This window comes from Lathyrus oleraceus, chromosome 5 (genome assembly GCF_024323335.1).
Source record: "Lathyrus oleraceus cultivar Zhongwan6 chromosome 5, CAAS_Psat_ZW6_1.0, whole genome shotgun sequence".
In the NCBI taxonomy this organism is placed as follows: Eukaryota; Viridiplantae; Streptophyta; class Magnoliopsida; order Fabales; family Fabaceae; genus Lathyrus; species Lathyrus oleraceus.
The window spans coordinates 580136189-580158283 of record NC_066583.1 but is presented as its reverse complement, the minus strand read 5'-3'; the positions used below and the strand labels follow the sequence as shown (position 1 = coordinate 580158283).

The 22095-nt window shown below is 34.7% G+C and overlaps 2 protein-coding genes and 1 long non-coding RNA gene across 3 annotated transcripts; 2 read left to right on the top strand and 1 right to left on the bottom strand.

The window, feature by feature from the left end:
* Positions 1-7846: 7846 nt before the first annotated feature.
* Positions 7847-9223, bottom strand: LOC127083271 (uncharacterized). Its single transcript, XR_007788368.1, has 2 exons — positions 8785-9223; positions 7847-8222 (listed from the first exon to the last, which is right to left on the bottom strand). It is a non-coding gene; the product is annotated as an uncharacterized LOC127083271 (long non-coding RNA).
* A 1356-nt stretch (positions 9224-10579) lies between these two features.
* Positions 10580-11077, top strand: LOC127082188 (uncharacterized). Its single transcript, XM_051022422.1, has one exon. The coding sequence runs from the start codon at positions 10580-10582 to the stop codon at positions 11075-11077; it is 498 nt and encodes a 165-aa protein (XP_050878379.1).
* Positions 11078-18678: 7601 nt separating this feature from the next.
* On the top strand, positions 18679-21227 carry LOC127082187 (uncharacterized). The gene is made up of 11 exons (XM_051022421.1): positions 18679-18819; positions 18930-19197; positions 19284-19374; positions 19531-19658; positions 19740-19833; positions 19947-20085; positions 20168-20202; positions 20411-20531; positions 20615-20785; positions 20893-20952; positions 21046-21227. The coding sequence occupies exons 1-11, from the start codon at positions 18679-18681 to the stop codon at positions 21202-21204; spliced, it is 1407 nt and encodes a 468-aa protein (XP_050878378.1). The 3' UTR covers positions 21205-21227.
* Positions 21228-22095: the final 868 nt, after the last annotated feature.

Genomic DNA, 22095 nt, shown 5'->3' with positions numbered 1-22095 from the left:
GCCGGTTGATTTTTCGCAGGATGCGACAGTGATCAAACGTATCATTCTACCACAAGGTGACCCCAGAGGCAAGTGGACTCCCACATACGAAGGGCCATTTGTGGTTAAGAAAGTATTCTCTGGTAGAGCCATGATACTTGCTACAATGGATGGCGAAGACTTCCCGCATCCTGTGAACGCGGACATAGTTAAAAAATACTACGCATAAAAGAGACCCGCTAGGTCGACGTACCTAGGCAAAAGTAAGGGCATCCCGGCGAACCAAAAGGGTTCGGGCAAAAATTAGGGATAAATATATAAAGACGTATACCCGGCAAGTCGAAAACCTGAAAAGGCGGCTTGGGCAAAAAGGGGTATCCCGGTGGACTGAAAACCTGAAAAGGCAGTCCAGGCAAAAATTAGGGATTAAAGCGTATGACTATGTCCCGTTCTCTGTCAGCTTCAACCAAGTTCCCGGGACTGAACAAGCCAATCACTTCTATCCGACAGCAGGAGATGAGATGCTTGAAGACATAACGACAGTAGTGGAATCAAAATCAATAGGACTTATTCTGCATAGCTTTCTTTTGGTTGTCTTGACAATTTCCTCTTACTAGGATTTCTGTCTCCTTGTACACGAATTGCCTGTTTATAGGTCCTCTTTCAAAATCAATACAATTTCCAAAAAGATGCTTTTAGTTTTACCTTTTCTGTTTTGATTTGCGTAAACGTCCATGGATTTAATTTGAATTGACTTATGCACTTGAATATGACCAATGTTTACAAAAATGCATGCCTAAAATAGCAATAGCAATTACTACACGACTTCAGGGTCGAGGAGAAGGTCTAATCACGCTTCCCCAAGGAGTCCGTTACTAATTCGATTCCCCGGCAACGCCAATTATTCCCCAGAAGAGGTCGGCATCGCCCTACCGAAAGGTCATCCCTTCTATCCCCAGCCAGGCCCCGTTGGACAGAACCCAAATCCCCAGCTAAGGAAGGGCCATCAATACCAATGTCTCCGACCAGCAGACTGAGATCTATTCCCCCAGTAGTGTCCCCTGGAAGAATGTTTCAGACGCCTAATGCATTCATTATATCATTTCATATTTCATACCTGCATACAGCGCTCACATTTACTTCATTCCGCATCATACACTTTACATCATTTCATATACATGCATATACATGCATACCAGGTTCGCAAGCATAAAACATCTCATGCATCATGACATGGCATGAAGCTAACTGTATTTTTCAGGTTAATTATCCTTTTGATACAACCAACACAAAGGTCCAGTCAGACGGACATCTTTATCAATTACATTCAAGATTCAACTATATCCCTCAGATACTGCCTAGCATATGGTACATTCCGAGGTGTAGTCTAGCGTACGACTACTTTCTTCTTCAGCTACACCTTTCAGATATACTCCATGTCAACATTCATTCTGACATCCTCCCAACGATGGCATCTATAAGCCCATCCCAAATATTCATTGCAAATACAGCATACACAAATACTATCAGATATAGCCTAGCGTACGGTTCATTCTGATTCAGCCCAACATATGACTCTTTCAACTCAGATACGGTCTAACGTACGATCCATTCTGACTCTCAACAACTCCAATATGGTCTAACGTACGACCCATTTGGATATCCCTTTCTCAGGTGCTACCTTCGGACAGGTACATTCCTGAATGGTAGCCTAGTATACGGCTACTCCCTTTCTCAGGTGCTACCTTCGGACAGGTACATTCCTGAATGGTAGCCTAGTATACGGCTACTCCCTTTCTCAGGTGCTACCTTCGGACAGGTACATTCCTGAATGGTAGCCTAGTATACGGCTACTCCCTTTCTCAGGTGCTACCTTCGGACAGGTACATTCCTGAATGGTAGTCTAGTATACGGCTACTCCATTTCTCAGGTGCTACCTTCGGACAGGTACATTCCTGAATGGTAGTCTAGTATACGGCTACTCCCTTTCTCAGGTGCTACCTTCGGACAGGTACATTCCTGAATGGTAGCCTAGTATACGGCTACTCCCTTTCTCAGGTGCTACCTTCGGACAGGTACATTCCTGAATGGTAGCCTAGTATACGGCTACTCCCTTTCTCAGGTGCTACCTTCGGACAGGTACATTCCTGAATGGTAGTCTAGTATACGGCTACTCCCTTTCTCAGGTGCTACCTTCGGACAGGTACATTCCTGAATGGTAGTCTAGGATACGACTACTCCCTTTCTCAGGTGCTACCTTCGGACAGGTACATTCCTGAATGGTGGTCTGGCATACGACTACTCCCTTTTCAGCAGATTCAGCCTAACGGACGGCCCATTCTGCAACCCAGATGCGATCTAGCGTACGATCCATTCTGATCTTTCATCCCCAGCAAAGTCATCCGCCTAATGAACAACTCACTCTGGTATTCAGACACGGTCTAACATACGATCCATGCTGATCCCATATCCCCAGCAGTATATAGCATACTCTGACTCCCCAGCGAAGTCGACGGCATAATGGATGACTCACTATACGGTCTGATGTATGACCCGGTATGACACCCATGTCCCTAGATATCGTCTAACGTACGACACCAGCTGGAAATCTCCTCAGCAAGTTTCTTGGATGGCATCTCTAAGCCCATCTCCGTCAAGACTGATGGACAAGCGCAAATTTTCGGGGCATTCTAGTGTTCAATAATCTTTCACCTCCAGACCACGAACGGCACATACCATTCTACTCTCTCGGTTCAAGAATATTGAACAGGGGCAGCTGTCATACCCCAAAATTTGCCCGTTGACATTACAAAGCATTTTCCAAGACCCTCTGACTTGTTCTGCAAGGCACTGATATCAAATGGACAAAAGCCCACTCATAACAGGCCCAACCCACAGGCGGCCCAAAACAGCTTGCTCGCTAGGCGAGCAGCTCCTTCGCCTAGCGAGCATTTCATCATGCCACTCGCCCAGCGAAGCACCAGATCCAGCAAAAAAAGCCCAGACCTAGTTTGCTCGCTAGGCGAGCAATTCCTTCGCCTAGCGAAGCTTGCGAGAATTTGAAATTTTGGACCTCATTTTAAGCCCATTAGGTCACCATTGCCACTACTATAAATACATGCTCTTCTGCCACGAAAAAGAACACACAGAGACGGACGAAGACGGACGGAAACACGCGTCCAGAGGGAGAAACACAGAAACCCTGCTGATCCAAAGAGTTCAGAAGGCGGAAACCCTGAAGGCCGCCTACCCGCTCCGAAGCTACCGCCGCCCAACTCAATCCGGCTCGCCAATTCAAGGTTGCAACTCGATTTGCAAACAGGTTTGCCTCACTATTATCGTTTTAGTTTCTTAATTGGCATATGATATCACTTTAGGATATTAATTGACACATGATTATCACTTGGCATTCTTATTTTGCATGTGGTACCGCATTAGTGTCTTAATTTGCATGTGACATTGTTTTGTACTCTCTTTTGGCATATGGTACCACTTCATGTTCTTAATTAGTGGAGGATATCATGATTGAATTCATAAACATTTTGAAGCTTTGCATGAGAATTTAAATGTGCTTGAACATTGTGAAACTGAACCATATAATTATGTGTTAGAGGCCATAGGCCATGCTGCTGATTGAGGTCATAATTTCAAACCCGTGGCCGCTCGCTAGCTCATCGCTAGGCGAGCCCGCAGCGAGCCTTCGCTGAGCCTTCGCTAGGCGAAGCAGAAGCGAACAGGACAGGGGCTGCTTTGTCCCTTTGTTGCCCGTTTTATACTTACCTAATCATGACTCTGCATCATTTGGATTAAATTCCTGGCTGTTATATTCATTTTGTGATGCAATTTCCAATTGTGTTTTATCTCAATGCTATAATCTGTGTGTTAATGGTGTAAAGGCTAGCATACTTCCGAAGAAATAACCGGCTAGGTACACCGCTTTATGCATGGGAAGACTTTCATGGAGATGGACTCTAAATTATGTCACTTTAATGTGAAAATTCATATTGGTTGCCTAACCAATTTTAATGTATTGATCTTTAATGTGTTGATTTTAATGTATCGATTCAATGCGGTATCACCATAATTACCTAATGAACTTAAAACATGGACTTTAAATAAATGATATCGGACCTCTCTTTATTACCCCACGGTTACGTAATACGGTCATGTCCCGCGAATATGGGGATATCCTTAGCAAAGACCCTTCGGTAAAATCATCATAGTCCCTCGGATGTTGCCTTCGAAAATACGATTTTGTCCCTCAATGACCCTTCGGTGTAGCCTACGGTTAAATGATGATAGTCCCTTCGAATGCTAAGGTATCCTCACAACTGTTGCCTTCAATGACCAACCGATGACCCTACGATGACCCTCTTACATCCCCAGGATAAAACTACTTACTTCTCAATAGTAAGGACAGTTTTACCCTCATAAGGATGGGAAATGCCCGGAAAGACCTCGGACAGGTATAACCTTAATTGCTCAGTCATAACAAAAAAATGCTTTTCACACCTCACACCTTTCAAACATCCTTTTTAGAAAATCACCACTTAGCATACATCCGTACTAGGATCATTGCCGAGTTATATTTTTCTAAACTACTCTCAAAAAAACTATACGAGATAACCACTTTGTATACATTCATGCAAGAATCATTACAAAGTTAAATTCTCGTTTTCAAAACCTTTTTATACACTTTTCAACCACCTTTTTCAAACTAGAAAAACATAAATGATTGAGCAATTAAGAGCCCATGGATAACCATGGGTACAAAGGGTGCTTACCCCTTCCCTTTGTATAAAGTACCTCCCGAACCTAAGAATCTGAAATAAGGTCTTTCCTGTTCTTTTCCGCCTTTCCTTAAGGGATAAAAGAAAAGTCGGTGGCGACTCTTGCTAACCGCGACATTGCGATTACAAATCCAATAAGGTCCAGTTCACCGTATGACAGTGAGGAACGCATAAGGAAGAGAAGAAGAAAGATTTTAAGACATTGTTTTTTATCCATTAATGTGTGGATGGTGACAACTTTCAGAAAGTTGGTGAATCTAAATCGTTAAAGAAAGCGTGAGAAATCTTAGAGAAGGCATACGCAGGGGCTGACAAGGCGAATGCGGTGAGGTTACAAACTCACAAACATCAACTTGAACTGATTCAAATGGAAGAAAAAAGACGATCAATGATTTCACAACGAGAATCACTCGGTTACTGAATCAAGTGAAGGCATGTGGAGAAATAGTCACTGAGTAATATGTTGTCGCGAAAATCTTTCGCTCTTTAACGCCAAGATTTGACAACATTGTCGTAGCGATTAAAGAATCGAATGATCTCCCGACGACGAGCAAAGAGGAAATACAAATCTCTCTTGAGGCTCATGAGCAAAGGCGAAGATTGCTTTGCAAGCTCGTTTTAACGAGAAAGACAAGAGATCAAAGGGAAAATGGCTCATGAAGAGTAATGGGAGTTTTTCAGAACTTTGGTGGAAGAGAGTCCTAAAGTTCCAAGAATTTGACTTTCAAAAGGGTGAGAGAAGCTGCAATAAAAATGGTGGTTAAGGAAACTTAAGAAGTGAAAGGACGAGGATTGACAAAAGTAAGGTGTAGTGCTTTAGTTGTCAAAGGTTCGGTCATTTTGCAAAAGAATGCAATGCGGACAAGAAGGAACGTCAAGGAGATGAAGCCAAGGTTGCAAGACAAGAGTTTGATGAGGAGAACACACTATTGGTCATGTTCACATAGGGAGAATGCAGAAGCAACAGGCTGTGGGACAACAACAATAGTTTTGAAAATGCTGTAGAAGAATACTGTAACCGAATACATAAAAGTTGCAGTCGGTTACAAGCAGAAGAAAATGTCATGGTGAGTACGAAAGGTTAAGTTCAGTGCAACGGGGAATGGTATTTGGACTCTGGGTGTTCTACTCATATGACGAGGAGGAAGGATTGATTTGTTAAAATCAATTACAAAAATTAAATGCAAGAGTAAGGGAGAGAGGGTACAATAGAATTTATAGTGCTTCGGTGTTCGTCATCATTTTGTCTACGTGCACTCTTCAATGGTTTCCCATTAGAACCTGCATTGTTCCTTTTTATTTTTACAAATATTGCAAAAGTTCATACAATCACCAATCCACAATAATGTTAAGAAAAATAAAATCTTCTATCTAGAGCTTGACTTGTATACATCGTAATGTCAAATTCTTTTGTGTAATCTTTACTCGATTAACGCTTCATGAATCTTCCAACATCACCAATGTGCTCTAAGCCTTCGTATGTAGAAATAACCCTTGAACCTACTGATTCCTTGAGTGATGAATTGTCCAAAAATTTGAGAAGAACTTTGTCTTGTCTGTACCCTTCCACACAGTCACTACCAAGGAAATCCGGAGAGAAGAACCTCCTTCTTTTCAATGGAATTTTTTAGCACCAATGATAACAATCTCAATCTTGAAAGCTACGTAAAACTCTTAACCAAGTCTTTAAGAGAAATTGGTTTCACATAAAATCACAATGTTGATTATGAGATTCACACTTAAGAAATGATGACAAAATGATTTTATATGTGTTTGAGGTTAAGCACAAAAATGGATGGAAAAAGTTTGTTAGATTCGAGTCAAGTGCATTTCATGATTTGAGTCAAATGAGAAAGTAGTGTGAAACAAGATCTTATAAAGGAAGTGACTCATTTTCCTATGATTTGACTGTGAGTTGAATCACACAGGTCCATGATTTGAGTCATGTGTTAAGCTTGATTCGAATCAGACAAGTTAGTGGCTACCTGGAAGTTTGTGATTGAGTCATGCACAAACTGTGATTCGAATCACAAAGTTGCATGATTCGAATCAAGTGTAATCTGTTATTCAAATCACATACGCCATTTTTCTATTCTGCCTCTATTTTTCTTTATTTGAGTCATGAATTGCGAGTGATTCAAATCACACACAAGAATTCTCGATTTTTCAAAATTTTCAAAATAGTACGAGATTTCACTTCCCACGTGACTTGAACTGATATCACCTATGACTCTTATTTCACTAACTCGGACAATTGACATAAACCATCATGATCAAATCTCAAATATAACAATTGATTTATGCATGCTAAAAATAAATCGTTTCAAAAACTTGATTTAGAGAGGATGTGAAATTATGAAGGAGACTCAATAAACGAAAGTAATGAAAATGAAAGCGATAAAACAAGTAACAAAATCATTGTATTAGCGTACTCCCCCTTAATGTATTAGGGACATGCAACTATAAGAACCACACCAAAGTTTCCCATAAGGAGAAAATACAATTAGGATGTTGATTGATGTATTTTGTTGAATTAGGATCTTACTTTATGTATTTTGGATGGTGGTTTATGTATTTAAGATACTACTTTATGCATTTTGATACCACTTGATCTATTTTGGATGGTGTTTTATGTATTTTGAATACTACTTTATGCATTTTGATGCTACTTTATATATTTAGGGTGTTTGGTTTAATCGAGGATATTATGGTCTTATCACTATTTTTGTTCATTTATGGTCTTTTCTATTTTGTAATTTTATGATACTATGTGCAATTTTCAATTCCATTATTTTTATAGATAACATGTTTTAATTAAATGAGTTGTCCACAAGTCATTTTAAGATCTATCAAATTGTAAGCCACAAGTCCTTGATGTTTCCTTTAGTGTAACAAACAGATTCTTTATGTTTTCTTTAGTGTGACAAATATGTCCTTACTGCAACATAAAATTGGACAAAATCTAACCATTACATAATTTAAAGTGCTTACTGCAACATAAATTGGACAAAATCTAACCATTACATAATTTAAAAGTGCTTACTGTAACATAAATTGGTCATAATCTAAACATCAGATTGAAGAAAGAAACACATTAATAAAATGATTACCGTATAACATTAACAACATTTCTTACAATACTAACATCAACATTAACCATAGTCACCACTACTTGACCAAAATACACATTAACACTACAAAAATCAAAACTAAGAATATTATGACAAAAACGAACATCTTAAACATCTTCAATATGGTCTTCATCACCTCCTTAGTATAGTTGTCATCTTCATGGATCTTCTTAATGGCCCTTTTGGGTGTGTTGATTTCAACATCATTTTCCTTATATTTTGAACAATTAACACATCTACTTTATATTTTTGGTTGCACTTCATCATTGTATTCTTTTTCATACCACTCAAAACAATTGCATCCATAATTAGCATTTTCACTCTGTTAACATATAATATCCACAACCCATTAGAAAAAAGACATAAAAGAATATAGCAATAAATGTATCACAAAGTATTCGCAGTCCCAAAAGAGTTTCCCAACGTTTCGTCCTTTCTTCCTAACTCTTCATATCACTACGTTGGCTCCACAAGAACATCTTGGTGCGATATCACCATGAGTTGCATTCGAAATGAAGAATTGAGAATTCTGACTTCGAGGATTTAATTCATTGGTACTGGATGAAGCATTAATGGAGAAGGCAAAAGAAGAATATGAAGGGAGAAGAAGGATATGAAACTAAGGATTTTTCATCTGAACTTTTTCTTAAACAAATAAGAAATAGTACTTTTTGATAATTACTTAAACGTAAAAAGTAAAAAATTGCAGGTTATCACCATGACTGATATATCACTCACATTAATATCACATGTTTATTTTTGAAACAAAATTTTTAAAAAAAGGACAATAATGTACACGGTTGATAATTGATAATTTAAAAGACTAAATCACTAGGAACAAAATTGCTTTAAAAAATTTATAACTAAAAAGGACAAAAGTTTACCTTAATTAAGTTTTAAGTTGGACAACATAAACAATTGTCAACTAGTAGGGACCCTTGCAACGGCAGACTGCTTTGAACGTCAGCTAGGCGTGCATGCTTACTCAAACTTTGATAACAAGTCGCAAAAATCAACTTCAGCTTACTCTTAATGACCATGATAAACTAAAATGTATTTGAAAGAGCTGATGTATGAGTTAGACGCGATTAAAATCTATTTGTCCTTTTCACCAAACAGATAATAACTAATTTAGCTCAAACACATTATGTTTATGTATGAAAACACTAACCATTCTAATTTACGCCACCGCCTTCCTGCTATATGAAAATTGACCAATTGTCAATTTCAATTCTGTGACGTAATTCGCATGTTGTTGTTTGTAGCAAATCTCAACTTGTCTACTCTAACCTATTACGTTACCTAATCATGTTTCGTTTTTCTTTCCTGGGGTTATACATTAGATATAATCGTCGTTTAATAGTCTCTCTATAATATAGTGGTATAGATTAGGATTGGCCTATGTGAACCCATTTTATTGATCCATTATTTAACTACGTGTATACATTGAATGAAGGAAACATTATATGTGTTTTCCTCCACTTGTGTTTAGGCATAGGATTAGGGGTGTTTTGATAAACAGTTTATTTGCAACTACTTATTAAAATAAATTATTTTTATATTAAAAGATTAAAATAAATTTAAATTATTTTTATATATGTTATAAGATATTTTCAGTAGTTACTTTGAAAATTTTATGAAAATTATTTCAAAAAATTATGAAAAAATTACAAAGATTTGATAAGATCTCGCCAATAAGGTGGAAAAAAAATGCACCTATATGACTTTAAATAAGTCAATTTAAACATTCTAAAGATAGTAAAATTAAGGGTGAAAAACATATGTGCAAATAAGTCAAATTTAAACATTCTATTTAGAGTCATTTCATAAAAGTCTGTAAAAATTAGAGTGAGATGAAGTGAACATAATTGAGAGGATGAGTCTAAAAGCTTAACTCGCCATGCAAAAAATAAGGATAACACTGTCACCTCCTACTATTGATGTCGTGGAGAGATGACACTCTGAGACCTCGTCATTTCACCTTCTGCTTGGTGAGATGTCTATCATACTCGACGATGTATCTTGTTTTCTACATCTTCCGATCAGGGGAGACTCCTAGATCATGGGAGGATTAGCAAAGACGAGGCATTCGTGATGATGGTAGACTATATGGGGGCTGACCCAGCGGAGGCGAATGAGGAGTTGGATATGACCAGGGGGCTCATGCTAGGTTTGAATACCTGAAACAGATATATACATTATGATATTTAGATAGCACATCAGGCTATAGGTGATGACGAGAAGGTGGGCTCCACAGAGCGCATTCTATGAGAGCATACCTTCTATATTTGGTTGGTACTGCAATTTTTATGGAGAAGAGTGTCATTTATACATATGTCATCTACCTACGGTACTTTGAGGATTTTGAGCGGATCCATTAGTACAAGTGGGGGCGCTTGTTTGGTCTACCTGTACTCGAAGTTATCAGATGGTTATAGGTGGAATACGAAGCAGATCAGATCACAAGCATTATCGCACTACTAACGGAAATATTTATTGGTCTTTTAATCTTTATGTGTCATTTTCATTTCATCTTTACAATGTCATTACTTATGATTCGTGTGTTCCAAACTTTTCAGGCTTGGATCCTCCAGCACTTCCCACGTATCTCCGGTTGGGCAAGTGTACTGACTTACAGTGAGGATATATCGCATGCTACTACTTTTGGTTGTCGAGGACATGCACTTCAACAACTATGTCGATCACCGTGAGATGCGGCCATTTGACGAGATAGTGATATACTCTAGATGGTTGGTTTGCATGTCACGTCTCACTACTCCTCATTTGTTTGAGCACATCATGTGGAAGTTCGACTACACTCAGACCATTCCCAGACACACTGTTGTCTCTGCTCCTCCTACTTTGACACGTAGACAGGTGAATGTCATGTTTGATTATTATGAGAGTCATATGGTATCGGAGGAGACACGGAGTACCATAGCTGTGAGCGATTGGAGCTACATCGATAGATATATCAGATGGTTCTTCAAGGTGTCACATTCGTACATGGTGCATGCTGTTCCACGAGATCTGCTGAGACCAGCTTGTCAGGAGATAGTAGAGGAGGAGCATGAACAATTAAATCATGCTGAGGATGTCTTGCCTATATGTCGTCCATTGTGGAGATTGTGCAAGCAAGCATTAACAGGGGTATCTTCTCTGATGGGTCTGATGTGAGACAGGTCCTAGATGACATCATTGTGGAGGCACGTGGGGCATTGATGTATCAGAGACGGCACGGAAGGGCGGGAGGGATTGATGGCCAAGGAGCCTGATGAGCCAGAGGAGATGTAGTCTGACATACACAGTAGTGCATTAGTATATATTATGGATTGTATTTTATTTTGACATCATGCTACTTTATCGTTGTTCTCGACTTTTTTTTATATTTATTGGTCCTTTATTTATATATGACATTTTTGGACCATCTGGATTTATGTATGTCATTGTCTGTATATCGATTGTATGGTTTAAATCTCGTCACATAACATAGTACATAATGGTAATAAATCTTCATCTGAATACACGTAAACAAAACATAACTTATGATTCATTTTGTTCTGATACGTTGCAGAGATATATCTCGAACATTATTTCGTAAATGTATCTCCGAAATATTTTATCGTTCAATCAGGATTTGATGTGTTCGAAGATGCAGCCTCAGAATCTCAAGATATTTTTAGAATTTTTACGTTGTGGTTGAGAAACATATAAAGTGCATTAAGAAATCTGAAAAATTAAAATGGATAAGACCGAATCAACAAACATTACCTTTTATAAATCTAAAATTATAAAATTTATATTAGTGCCCGCGAACAGAAAAAAGAAATAGCAAAATATTAAAGAATACAAATTTAAAAATTTGTCTCACTTTAAAAAGAAAAATAAAATGTCCGGGAAGTCTAATCCATCTTATCACCTTTAAATAAAACGGATCAAGCTCGTAGAATTATTTAAATTTTTATTTTTAATCGAATGAATCAAATTTTTTAACTCATTTAAATATATGAATTAGAAAGTTTGATCCAATAATTTAAAAAATTGTTACCTTAACAATTTTTTATTATAAATTATAAATAAAAAAAATATCAAATTTTATTTTATTTCAGTATTTTATTTTTAAAATATATTTTTAAGTAAAGTTAAATATAAATTATATTTAATTTGATTTTTTTTCTCATTTTTTTTATAAATAAACAACTAATTAAATTGTTTTAACATAGATACAAAATTTAAATTTTTTAATAAATGTGAAAACATTAATAATTTTTGTTTATAAATTGATACATGAATTGAATTTTGCTGTCTACTAATGTATGTTTGACCCAACTTGTGTTGGCGATAGAATTGTTTTACACCAATTTGATTAAAAAGAATTTAATATGTAATATTTAGGGTGTGAAAAATTTTCTCTCCATTATTTAATCTCCTTATAGAGATAGGATTCGGCTATGTGAACCCCATTTTTGGATTCATTATTCAAATACGCAGACATTGAATCAAGGTGTGGTTATTACTCCACTTGTGTTTAGGATAAACCTATGTTTTTGACATAGATGTCATCATGTGGATTAATGTGTGTTTGACCAACCCAACTTGATTTTAACTTCTCCTCTTGATTCAAGGAAAAGCTGAGCGAAATAGATTTTTTTTAAACTAATTTTATTTTAGAAGAACAAACAATTTACAAAAAAGAGTTTTGAATTAAAAATAAAATAATTCATATTTGAATACATTCATGTAAAATATAATTGAACAATATATTTAAATCTAAAAATCATTTATAAAATAATTAAATAAAATTTTAAGTTAGATTCAATTTAAAAGCAAAGTGTAATCTGATCAAAATTAATTTTTACTTTTCTAAAATAAGTTTTGATTAATTTAAAAATAAAATTAGAGATCCTTTTGAAAAACTATTAACTCAATCGAATCGAACTGAAGTTAAAATAAACAAATAAATAAATTGTTATGTTTAGTTAATAAACCAAACCATATTGCATAAAACAGTTTTAGAATCATACTAAAACTGAAACCGAATTGATATTATAACCAAGCCGAATCGAATCTGAAAATTAAAAATACAAAAAATAAATTTTAAAATTTTAAAAAATAATTAAAAAAATAGTTTAATCGTTCAATTCTTTAATAAATGATTCGGTTTGAAAAAAATTATCTTCTAACGGTTCGATGTGGTTTCAAATTTCTAAATGGTATATCAAATTAATGATTTTGGTTCGGTTCGATTCTAAATAAATTGAAACAGTTCGATTCAGTTCGTATGAATTTTTATTATGATTCAATTCGGTTTTGTTCGACTTTCATATTGAACTCTATCCTAAACACCCCTAAGCAAACATTAAATCTATGTTTAGTTTCATATTTGAAGCATATAAAAATTATTTTTGAAGTGTAAAATTGATTTTAACATTTTGAGTGATTTGTAATTGTTTAATTTTACTTCAAGGATCGATTATAATTTGAAGTTTAGATTTGTATTTTTAAGATTAAATGTGATTTTTATATTAAAATTTATTATTCAACTTACTTCGATATACTTCGATATAAATGTGTTGAGAATGTATCAAGTGTGAGTAGTGTGGATAATAGTCTCATATTGGTTGGTAATGTGGAGACTTGAACATTTATAAGTGGGAGAACTCACTCACCTATCACGGTTTTAGGTGAATATGTGGTGTGTGTGTCTCTCACAAAGGTGTTGCTCTAGAAAAGGAAGTCTCACAATATTAAATGCTCCCTAGTGAAAAACTTCCCTCATAAATGGTATCAGAGTCTGGTTTCAGAAAGGGACTAGCTTACTTGTATCGAAAGTTTGTGAAAGTAAGAAGAACTTTCACAATATTCAATGTTCCCTAGTGAAAAACTCTCAAAAAAATTATCTAAATATAAACCATTTTATATTTATATTTATAATGATTTATCCATAAGCCATCGTTCACCAAAAGAGTCCATCTATCAAAGGACAAAAGGATAAAACATGATGACATAACGTAGTAATAGACCTCACATGCAATCCTTAAAAACTAATGTGCCTAAAATTCATACATATAAAAAGCACCGACATTTTTATATTGTTTCCAGTTATATGGAGTAAATTCAAATCGTATGACATCTTCACCATCTCAAATTTAGGAAGCAAGATATCTCCATAGATGCATAGAGGCTAGAGAGGGGAAAAGGGGATGTAACTCAACTCCTATGTTCATGGATGAGGTTAATAAAATGCCAATACCAAGAAGGTTCCTAATTCCTAACATGGAGGTGTATGATGGAAAGAAGGGCCCAAAAGAGCACTTGTCCTCTTTCAATGACAGGATAAAACTTCAATGAGAATGAAATGCCTCGTTGAAAGCTATGAAGCTCCTCATCGCATTAAGTAAAAGGTAGGAAGCGTCCCTTAGCTCATTCATGGATCATTTAAATGACGAGACATGCCATATGAAGAACCTAAATCCAACTGTGGTAGTGTATGTATTGATGCCATATCTAAAACTAGATGAATATTTTGAGTCATTTGTGTGTATACCATGTAAAAGCGCGGACATGATTAGAAAATGAGAAGGGTAATACACAGTATGAAAGATAAAAATGTAGTAAAATGAGGGAACTACATGAGGTCTCTCTATAATGACCGAGATAGAAGTGGATGATAGAACTATCGAGGAAATGATAGAATGAAAGAGTAGTATTTTTTCAACTGTATTCCACTGACTAACACACCTAGAAGGATAACCCAAGATGATTATGATCCGAACATGATTAACCTATCTCGTAAAATGGAGATAAAAATAGAACTTGTATATGCTGATACCCGCCTGAATTCACTCCTGAGTTTGATGGAGAAAATCCTTTTTGACTAAGTTTGAGTTTAGATTTTCTCTCGATTTTAAAATACAAGGATGAAACAAATAATGGATAAAATAGTACCCACCCTAACTCGTCCTCAAACTCATCCCAATTATATCAATATTGCATAAATACTCATATTTAACTAGAAACTTTCAAATCAAATAGTGGGATGTAGGAGAGTCCAAAATATGATTTTGATAACTAGTTTTGATAATTTAGAATATTAGTTGGATGTTTAATGCACATAACTTTATTTTTTGAAATATATCTTTGAAATTTTTAGAATTATTTTACTTTATTAATTTTATAGTATGCTAATGTTTGTTATGTTTCACTACAAACTTTGGGTTCAAGGCAGATACAGGATTAAGAGAAGATTTTGTGTTTGGAGAAATTGATTATTGATATTTAAAATATTGATTTTCTTGTCGGAATAGGGAAGAGGCAGAGATACCCAAACTCGTTTGGAACGGGGTTGGGTTTCAAATGTTCTTCCTTGTCGTGGATCAGGGTTGGAAACAAAGATTTATCAAGGAGTCGGGTTCGGGAATGGGAAGGTAAAAATGATCCCCAGCCTCATTGTCATACCAATCGATAAAGGGAATCAAAGCATGATGCATACATAAGGTTGTAGTGTGAATCATATGATTCATGCTCACTCATTGATGATTACTAGGGGTTGGAGTTATAGAACGAGAAACAAATCTGTGAAGATCACTTACAAAAATAGGCGTATAAAAATAATGACCTAAAGACTTAGAAAATTCTCAATCTTATAGAAAGATTTCCATGTCACCAGCACCTCAGGGGATATCAATGAGCCAAGAACTAAGGTGAAACAAAGATGACATAAGGGGTATGAGGTTAACACCTCAACCTAGAGAGATCAGCGTCATCTCAACGTGATTCGATGGAGATAGATCTTCCAATTGTTTTAGAAAAAAGATTTTTCAGCACTCAAAATTAATATGTGTCATCACACGGGTGGGGAACATCTGTCATACAATTATATTTTGTAAAATATTAAAAGTGAGTAAATAAATAACAATATGGCCTGATAACCGTCTCAATGGGCATGGTGAAGTGCAACATAGAGAGAAGGTTGATCCACCGAGAAGATAAAATTACTTGGGACAATCCTACAACCCTACAATGTGACATCAAATTCATATAAGTTATCATGATTGTCACAGTAAACGTCAAATCCAAGTTACTCCCTCCATCCCACAATGACTGACCAATTTGGAATAAAAGAGTGTTCCAAAATGAATGACTCATTTCAATTTCCAATGCATATTTTTCAATTTTACCCTCTAATTAATATTACTTTCATTGTTCCCAATACATAATAATGGTACTTTAGTAAAAATGTCATTTTTTTCTTTCATTTATTCATTTTTCTTAATCTGTGTGAAATGGTCAACTGAATCACTCATTGTGGGACGGAGGGAGTAGTACATACTAGATTGTTGGTAGTTGAAAGTACCTTAACCTAAACCCTCATTATAGGAAGGTCTTTATCAATCACGCTTATAGTCATCATATCAACACCACATCATGCACGCATATCAACAAGTGGCTAGGAGATGTTACATCAACCTCAACAAAAAACAAAAAGACCCTGGAAAAGATGAAAAACTTATTTGATCAAAAGATAAAAGATAAGAATGAAAGTTTATGTAACTAGACCAAGGTGTTGGGAATGTATCAAGTGTGAGTTAAGGTTTTGGGTGAATATGTGGTGTGTGTCTCACAAAGGTGTTGCTCCAAAAGAAAGAAGTCACAATATATTCAATGCTCCCTACTGAAAAACTCTGCCAACAAATGGTATCACGAGCATTTGGTTTCAGAAAGGGACCAGGTTACTTGTATCGAAAGTCAACGGCGTCAGGATGGTGAATAAGAAACGTTTCGTTGAAGAGTGTCAACGGCGCCAGCGTGGTGAATAAGAAACGTTTCGTGCGGTACAAGAGTCTGTGGAAGTAAGAAGTCACTTGAGGGGGAGCATTGTAGACTCACACTTGAGAGGGAGTGTTGAGAATGTATCAAGTGTGAGTAGTATGGACAATAGCCTCACATTGATTGTAAATGTAGAGATTTGAGCATTTTGGTGAATATGTGGTGTGTCTCTCACAAAGGTATTTCTCTAAAAAAAAGTCTCACTGTGTTCAATACTCCTTACTGAAAAAATCCCCCAACACAAGAAAATAAATGGAATATAAACCATATCCTATGGTGAAAGTAAAAGAAATTGAGAGAACGTGTCAAGCTATAGTCACAAAGATTGACACAATGTTTACGGTTAAAAAGGAATCCACTTTGGTCCAAACACTTAGAATCATCTCCAAATTATTCTCATAGATTCATATCCCTCGTCATATATATATATATATATATATATATATATATATATATATATATATATATATATATATATATATATATATATATATATATATATATATATATATATATATATATATATATATATATATGATGGTAGATGGAACATCAAGGTGCAAAACTCTCATATTTTTATATTTATTGCTACAAGCAGATATTGATAAACCCTGAAGAAGTGCTAAAGACGAATTTCATGGCTAATGGGTCAAATTTATTCTATTAAGTCATGTCGTTTGAAATAAAGAATGCAGAAGTTACCTACTAAAGATTGGTGTACAAATTCATCGCAAAAAACTTGGAGACAGCGTCAAGATACGTGGTGATCAGAACCAGAGGTACAAAATCCCATTTTGAGGACCTATAAATAATATTTAAACATGTTATAAAATTTAACATAGAATTTAATCCCAAAAAAATACACCTTTAGAGTTCAAGGAAGAAATTTTCTAGGATTATTCTTCATCCTAAAAGAAATATAAGACAATCCTCATAAATGCTAAGAGATCTTGGAAATTTAAAAGCAATGACTAGCGGGATGGACAACATTTGTATCTCAATTTCTATCAAAGCCGACAAATTGTTTTTATTTTCATTTAATGAATTCCTCAATGCGACTACGCTTTTGAAAAATAAAGAGATTCCATTTATCACAGTCGATCTTACCATGGCCACTTCATGTGCTAAATTGATTCTCTAAGCATCGACATAAAATAATACTCCCTCCGTTCATTTTTAAGTGTCATCTTTTGACTTTTTATAGATACCATATAAGTTAATCATTATTATTACTTTTCAAACAATAACTCTTGTTTTACCTATAATACTCCTATTTATTTATTATATTCATTTTACTTTTTCTCTATATAATAATTATTTAGGAGTAATAATCTAATATCTAACTAATAAAAACAATCCCTAATTACTCTCTAATTTACCCTTTTGATCAAATCTATTTTTAACTAAAACAAAAGGGCATTACTGACTTTTTCAAAATTCCTGAACTATTAGAGATTTGGCAATTAATTTTGCTGAGGTGTCATTTCTTAGTTTATTCTCACATATATGGTTTATACAAAATACAAAATGGGATACACGAGGAACGCTTTGGGATACGCAGACACCAATTCATTTTATGCCTCTTTGAATTCCAATTCAATTTGGAAAATTGAGTTTCATTTATAATTCAATTTGGAAAATTGAGTTTTATTTATAATTGTTTTGGGAATTAGAAAACCCTATCTACACCATGGCTTTACAAATTCATTCTTCTTCCCCTTTCAACTCATTCATGATATCTTTCTGTTTCCCCTTTCAATTCATTCACAAATTGAAAATCTATTTTCGTCACTCATTCACAAATTCTTTCTTCTTCCTCTTTCAACTTTTTCATTCGGTAAACTCCATAACCTTTCCACAATTTCATTGATAATCATGTTTCTTCTATTTTTTTAACGTATTGTAACCTACTAATTAGGTTTCAGATTTTTTCAGAATTTACATCAACGATGGCGCGACCGATTGAATCCGTGATGGACATTAACGATTCTAAAGATTTGTGGAAGATTGCTGTTCGTTGTAGACATCTTTGGACTGTGAGAAGTTCGTCAAACAAAGAACACCTTGAACTAATTTTGGTTGATTCTAAGGTATTATTTTCACTGTTAGTTGTTTATGTTTTAATTTTCGTACTTATTTCTATATAGTTAATGATTATCTGAAACAAATTTGGCACATTTTTATTTTTTATGATTAAAAGTTGGATATGATACAAGCAATTGTACCATCCCATCTGGTGTCGAAATATGTGGGCGATCTTGCCGTAGGAGCTTCATATATCATGCAGAACTTTAAAGTCTCAAACAACGATTTCTCCTTTAAGTCTACTACTCATGGATACAAGTTGGTATTTTGTGGTTCAACTTATGTTAAGAAAATGGAGCTCCCGGAGATTCCTATAGATTATTTCAACATTCTTGGTTTGGCGTCCATTGCTGATGGAAAATTCCAGCCTAATGTATTGGTTGGTACGTTGATATTTATATATATTATTCACCTATTTTATTTGGATTATCTTGTATGTATGCTTACATTGTTAATCAAACTTTTGAAGACGTAGTTGGAGGAGTTACTGAAATTCTGCAGACTCAGATAAACTCAGATAACAACAAAAGCAAGTTTGTGTTTATGATCACTGACATGAGGTATGAAAACATTTGAGTTCGTATACTCAAAAAACTATTTACATTGTATTCGTTTCCTTTTTGTTGGTTTCCATTCTGTTAAAAATCATAAAGTGTTTTGCTTTTGTTTGTTGTGGTGTAATTGAACCACAACATCTTTGCTTTTTTTATTGGTAGCAAAATTGTCGTGCAGTGTACACTATGGGGTAATTTTGCATTGCAATTTTATGAATACTACAAGAACCATGGGGAAGATGTGAACATTGTTGTTCTATTACAAAACGCAAGGATAACGGCTGCGCAAGGTAAACGTTATCGTGTTCTGTTGATAATTTAAATACCCAATGTATTTGCTTCATTATGCTGATATTTAGTTGGTGTTGAAGGAGGTTTTCCTTTAAATGTATCCAATGCTTGGAGTGGCACAAAGCTGGTCATTAATGATATTAGTAATGTTGAAATTAAGAAGCTGAAGGATAGGTATTTCACAAACATCTTGGCGTATCAGATTTCCCTTATGATTTTTTCGTACAATGTCGTACATGGTGATAGAATTTTACTCTATATTGATTCTTTTATATAATGACTCGCAGCCTAAATGCTGAACTGCCAAAGCTTTCTTCATCAAGTTTGCAAGTTGAAACAACTCAAACCTCACAGTATTCCGATTTTGATAAATTTATATGGAAGGCCGAAGTCATTAGTTTGGCTGAGATCGCGATGCTTAAACAAGTATGCAGGCTGCACATGAAACTTTAATTTGTTATTAATCTTTATGTTATTTATATAATATAAGTGAAATTTCATTTTACAGGAAACAACATGTGTCACCATAGCGAAGTTGGAGAAGTTTGAAGTTGGTAATTCCGGTTAGTATTATGATGGTTGTGCCGAATGTACCAAGAGCGTCGCTGTAAAAGATGGCAAACTTAAGTGCTATGCAAATCACATAAGTTCTGAACCCGTGCCAAGGTATTCATTCATCGTTGTGTTATGAAACTGTTTCAATGGGAGTTATAAATTGGGTTCAATCTATTTAAATGGGATTTATATATAGGTACAAGCTTGAAGTGTTGGGAGTTGATGGTAAATTCAAGTCCCGTTTCGTCTTTTGGGATAGTGACTATTTCAAGTTAATTGGAAAATCTGCTCTACAAATGAAAAATGAATTAGTGGAGGTAATATGAGTGTCTTCAAATGTTGTACAAGAAATTACTAATAATATATTTTGTTAATATGTATATTTTTTGCTGAAATTTAGGCCGGTGAAGACAATCCGTTAGAATTCCCTTTTGGTCTTGATGCTATGTTGAAGAAGGAGTTGGCAATTAGAGCTGTTTTTCAACCGAAATTTAATCGTCTTTCGGTTATTAGCTTTAAAGACGATGAAGATTCACGTAAGAAAGTTAAGGACACCTTCAAGTCTCATGAGGTATGTATTAACATATTATTGGCAAATATTTCAATCTCATTGATTTGTATCTTAATTCTGATTTGAGTTAACAAAAATACCCTAATAATTCCATTATCTCTCTGCAGGATGTATCGAAAATTCCAATTTCATTGTCTTCCTCACAAGATGATATGAAGAGTTTATCGGTAAGTTATATTTTATATTTTATATCTTATATCGAATTAGTTGTCATATATTCCTGCTTTCAATATCTAATTGAAGACACACATGATTTTCAGGAACCTTTATCTGTATCTGCTGATTTCGACCCCAATGCTGCGAATTCTATGATGACCCCCTGTAAACGTATAAATCCTGAAGCGTCAGAAGATGTTGAAAGTGTTCAACTTTCCTCTACGAAGACGATGAAACCTGTAAAAAAGGAAGATGGTCGATAGATGATGATTGAGTTATTTGTAATATTTCATGGAATTTCATAGTTTTGATTTTGTTATATTTTAGTTTTAAATCGACAAATGTTTCAAGACAATCCAAACTATTTGGAAGTTGATTTTTTGTCTATCTTATGGGTTTCAATTATGATGTTTTTGGTTCTTCAAACAAATATATCAGAAATAATGTTATAGTTCTTTGGATTAAATCCTGATTCTCATCATGGAAATAATATATCTCTTATGTGAGACACATTTTAGGATCAAGTTTTATAATTGAAGCACTGTTGTAACAGTATTTTGTTGTAGCAACATTTAATAGTCTATAAAACTACAGAGTAATAAATTATTATTTTTTCTATGGCCAAGATATTAAAAAATGTCATTTTCATCCGTCTGAACTTTAGCAAATTTTTTAGTATAACTTTACATATTTTTAAATATTCTTTATACTTTAGCAAATTTTAAAATAATTTTTTTTATAAGTAATTAAATTTTTTAGTATAACTTTACATATTTTTAAATATTCTTTATACTTTAGCAAATTTTAAAATAATTTTTTTATAAGTAATTAAATTTTTTTTATAAGGTCAGAGGGAGTATATATTTTTTATCTTACTTGCTTAGTCTTTAAATCTTCTATTGGATATTTAAAGTAGATTAACCCATTGTTTGTAAAAAGTGAAAGTTTGATGTGATATTACAATGTGTCTTATATGTAGTGTAGCTATGTTGTAGTATTGAATGATGAGAATATAAAATAAGTGTCACTATAAGGTTTTGCATGTGTCAATATTACTTCTAATGCACACAAAAACTTTTCATGTTTTCCAATGCTTCTGCGTTTTACAATGCTAAGATTATAATGAGTTATGCATGCTTTTTTTACTTTTTAAG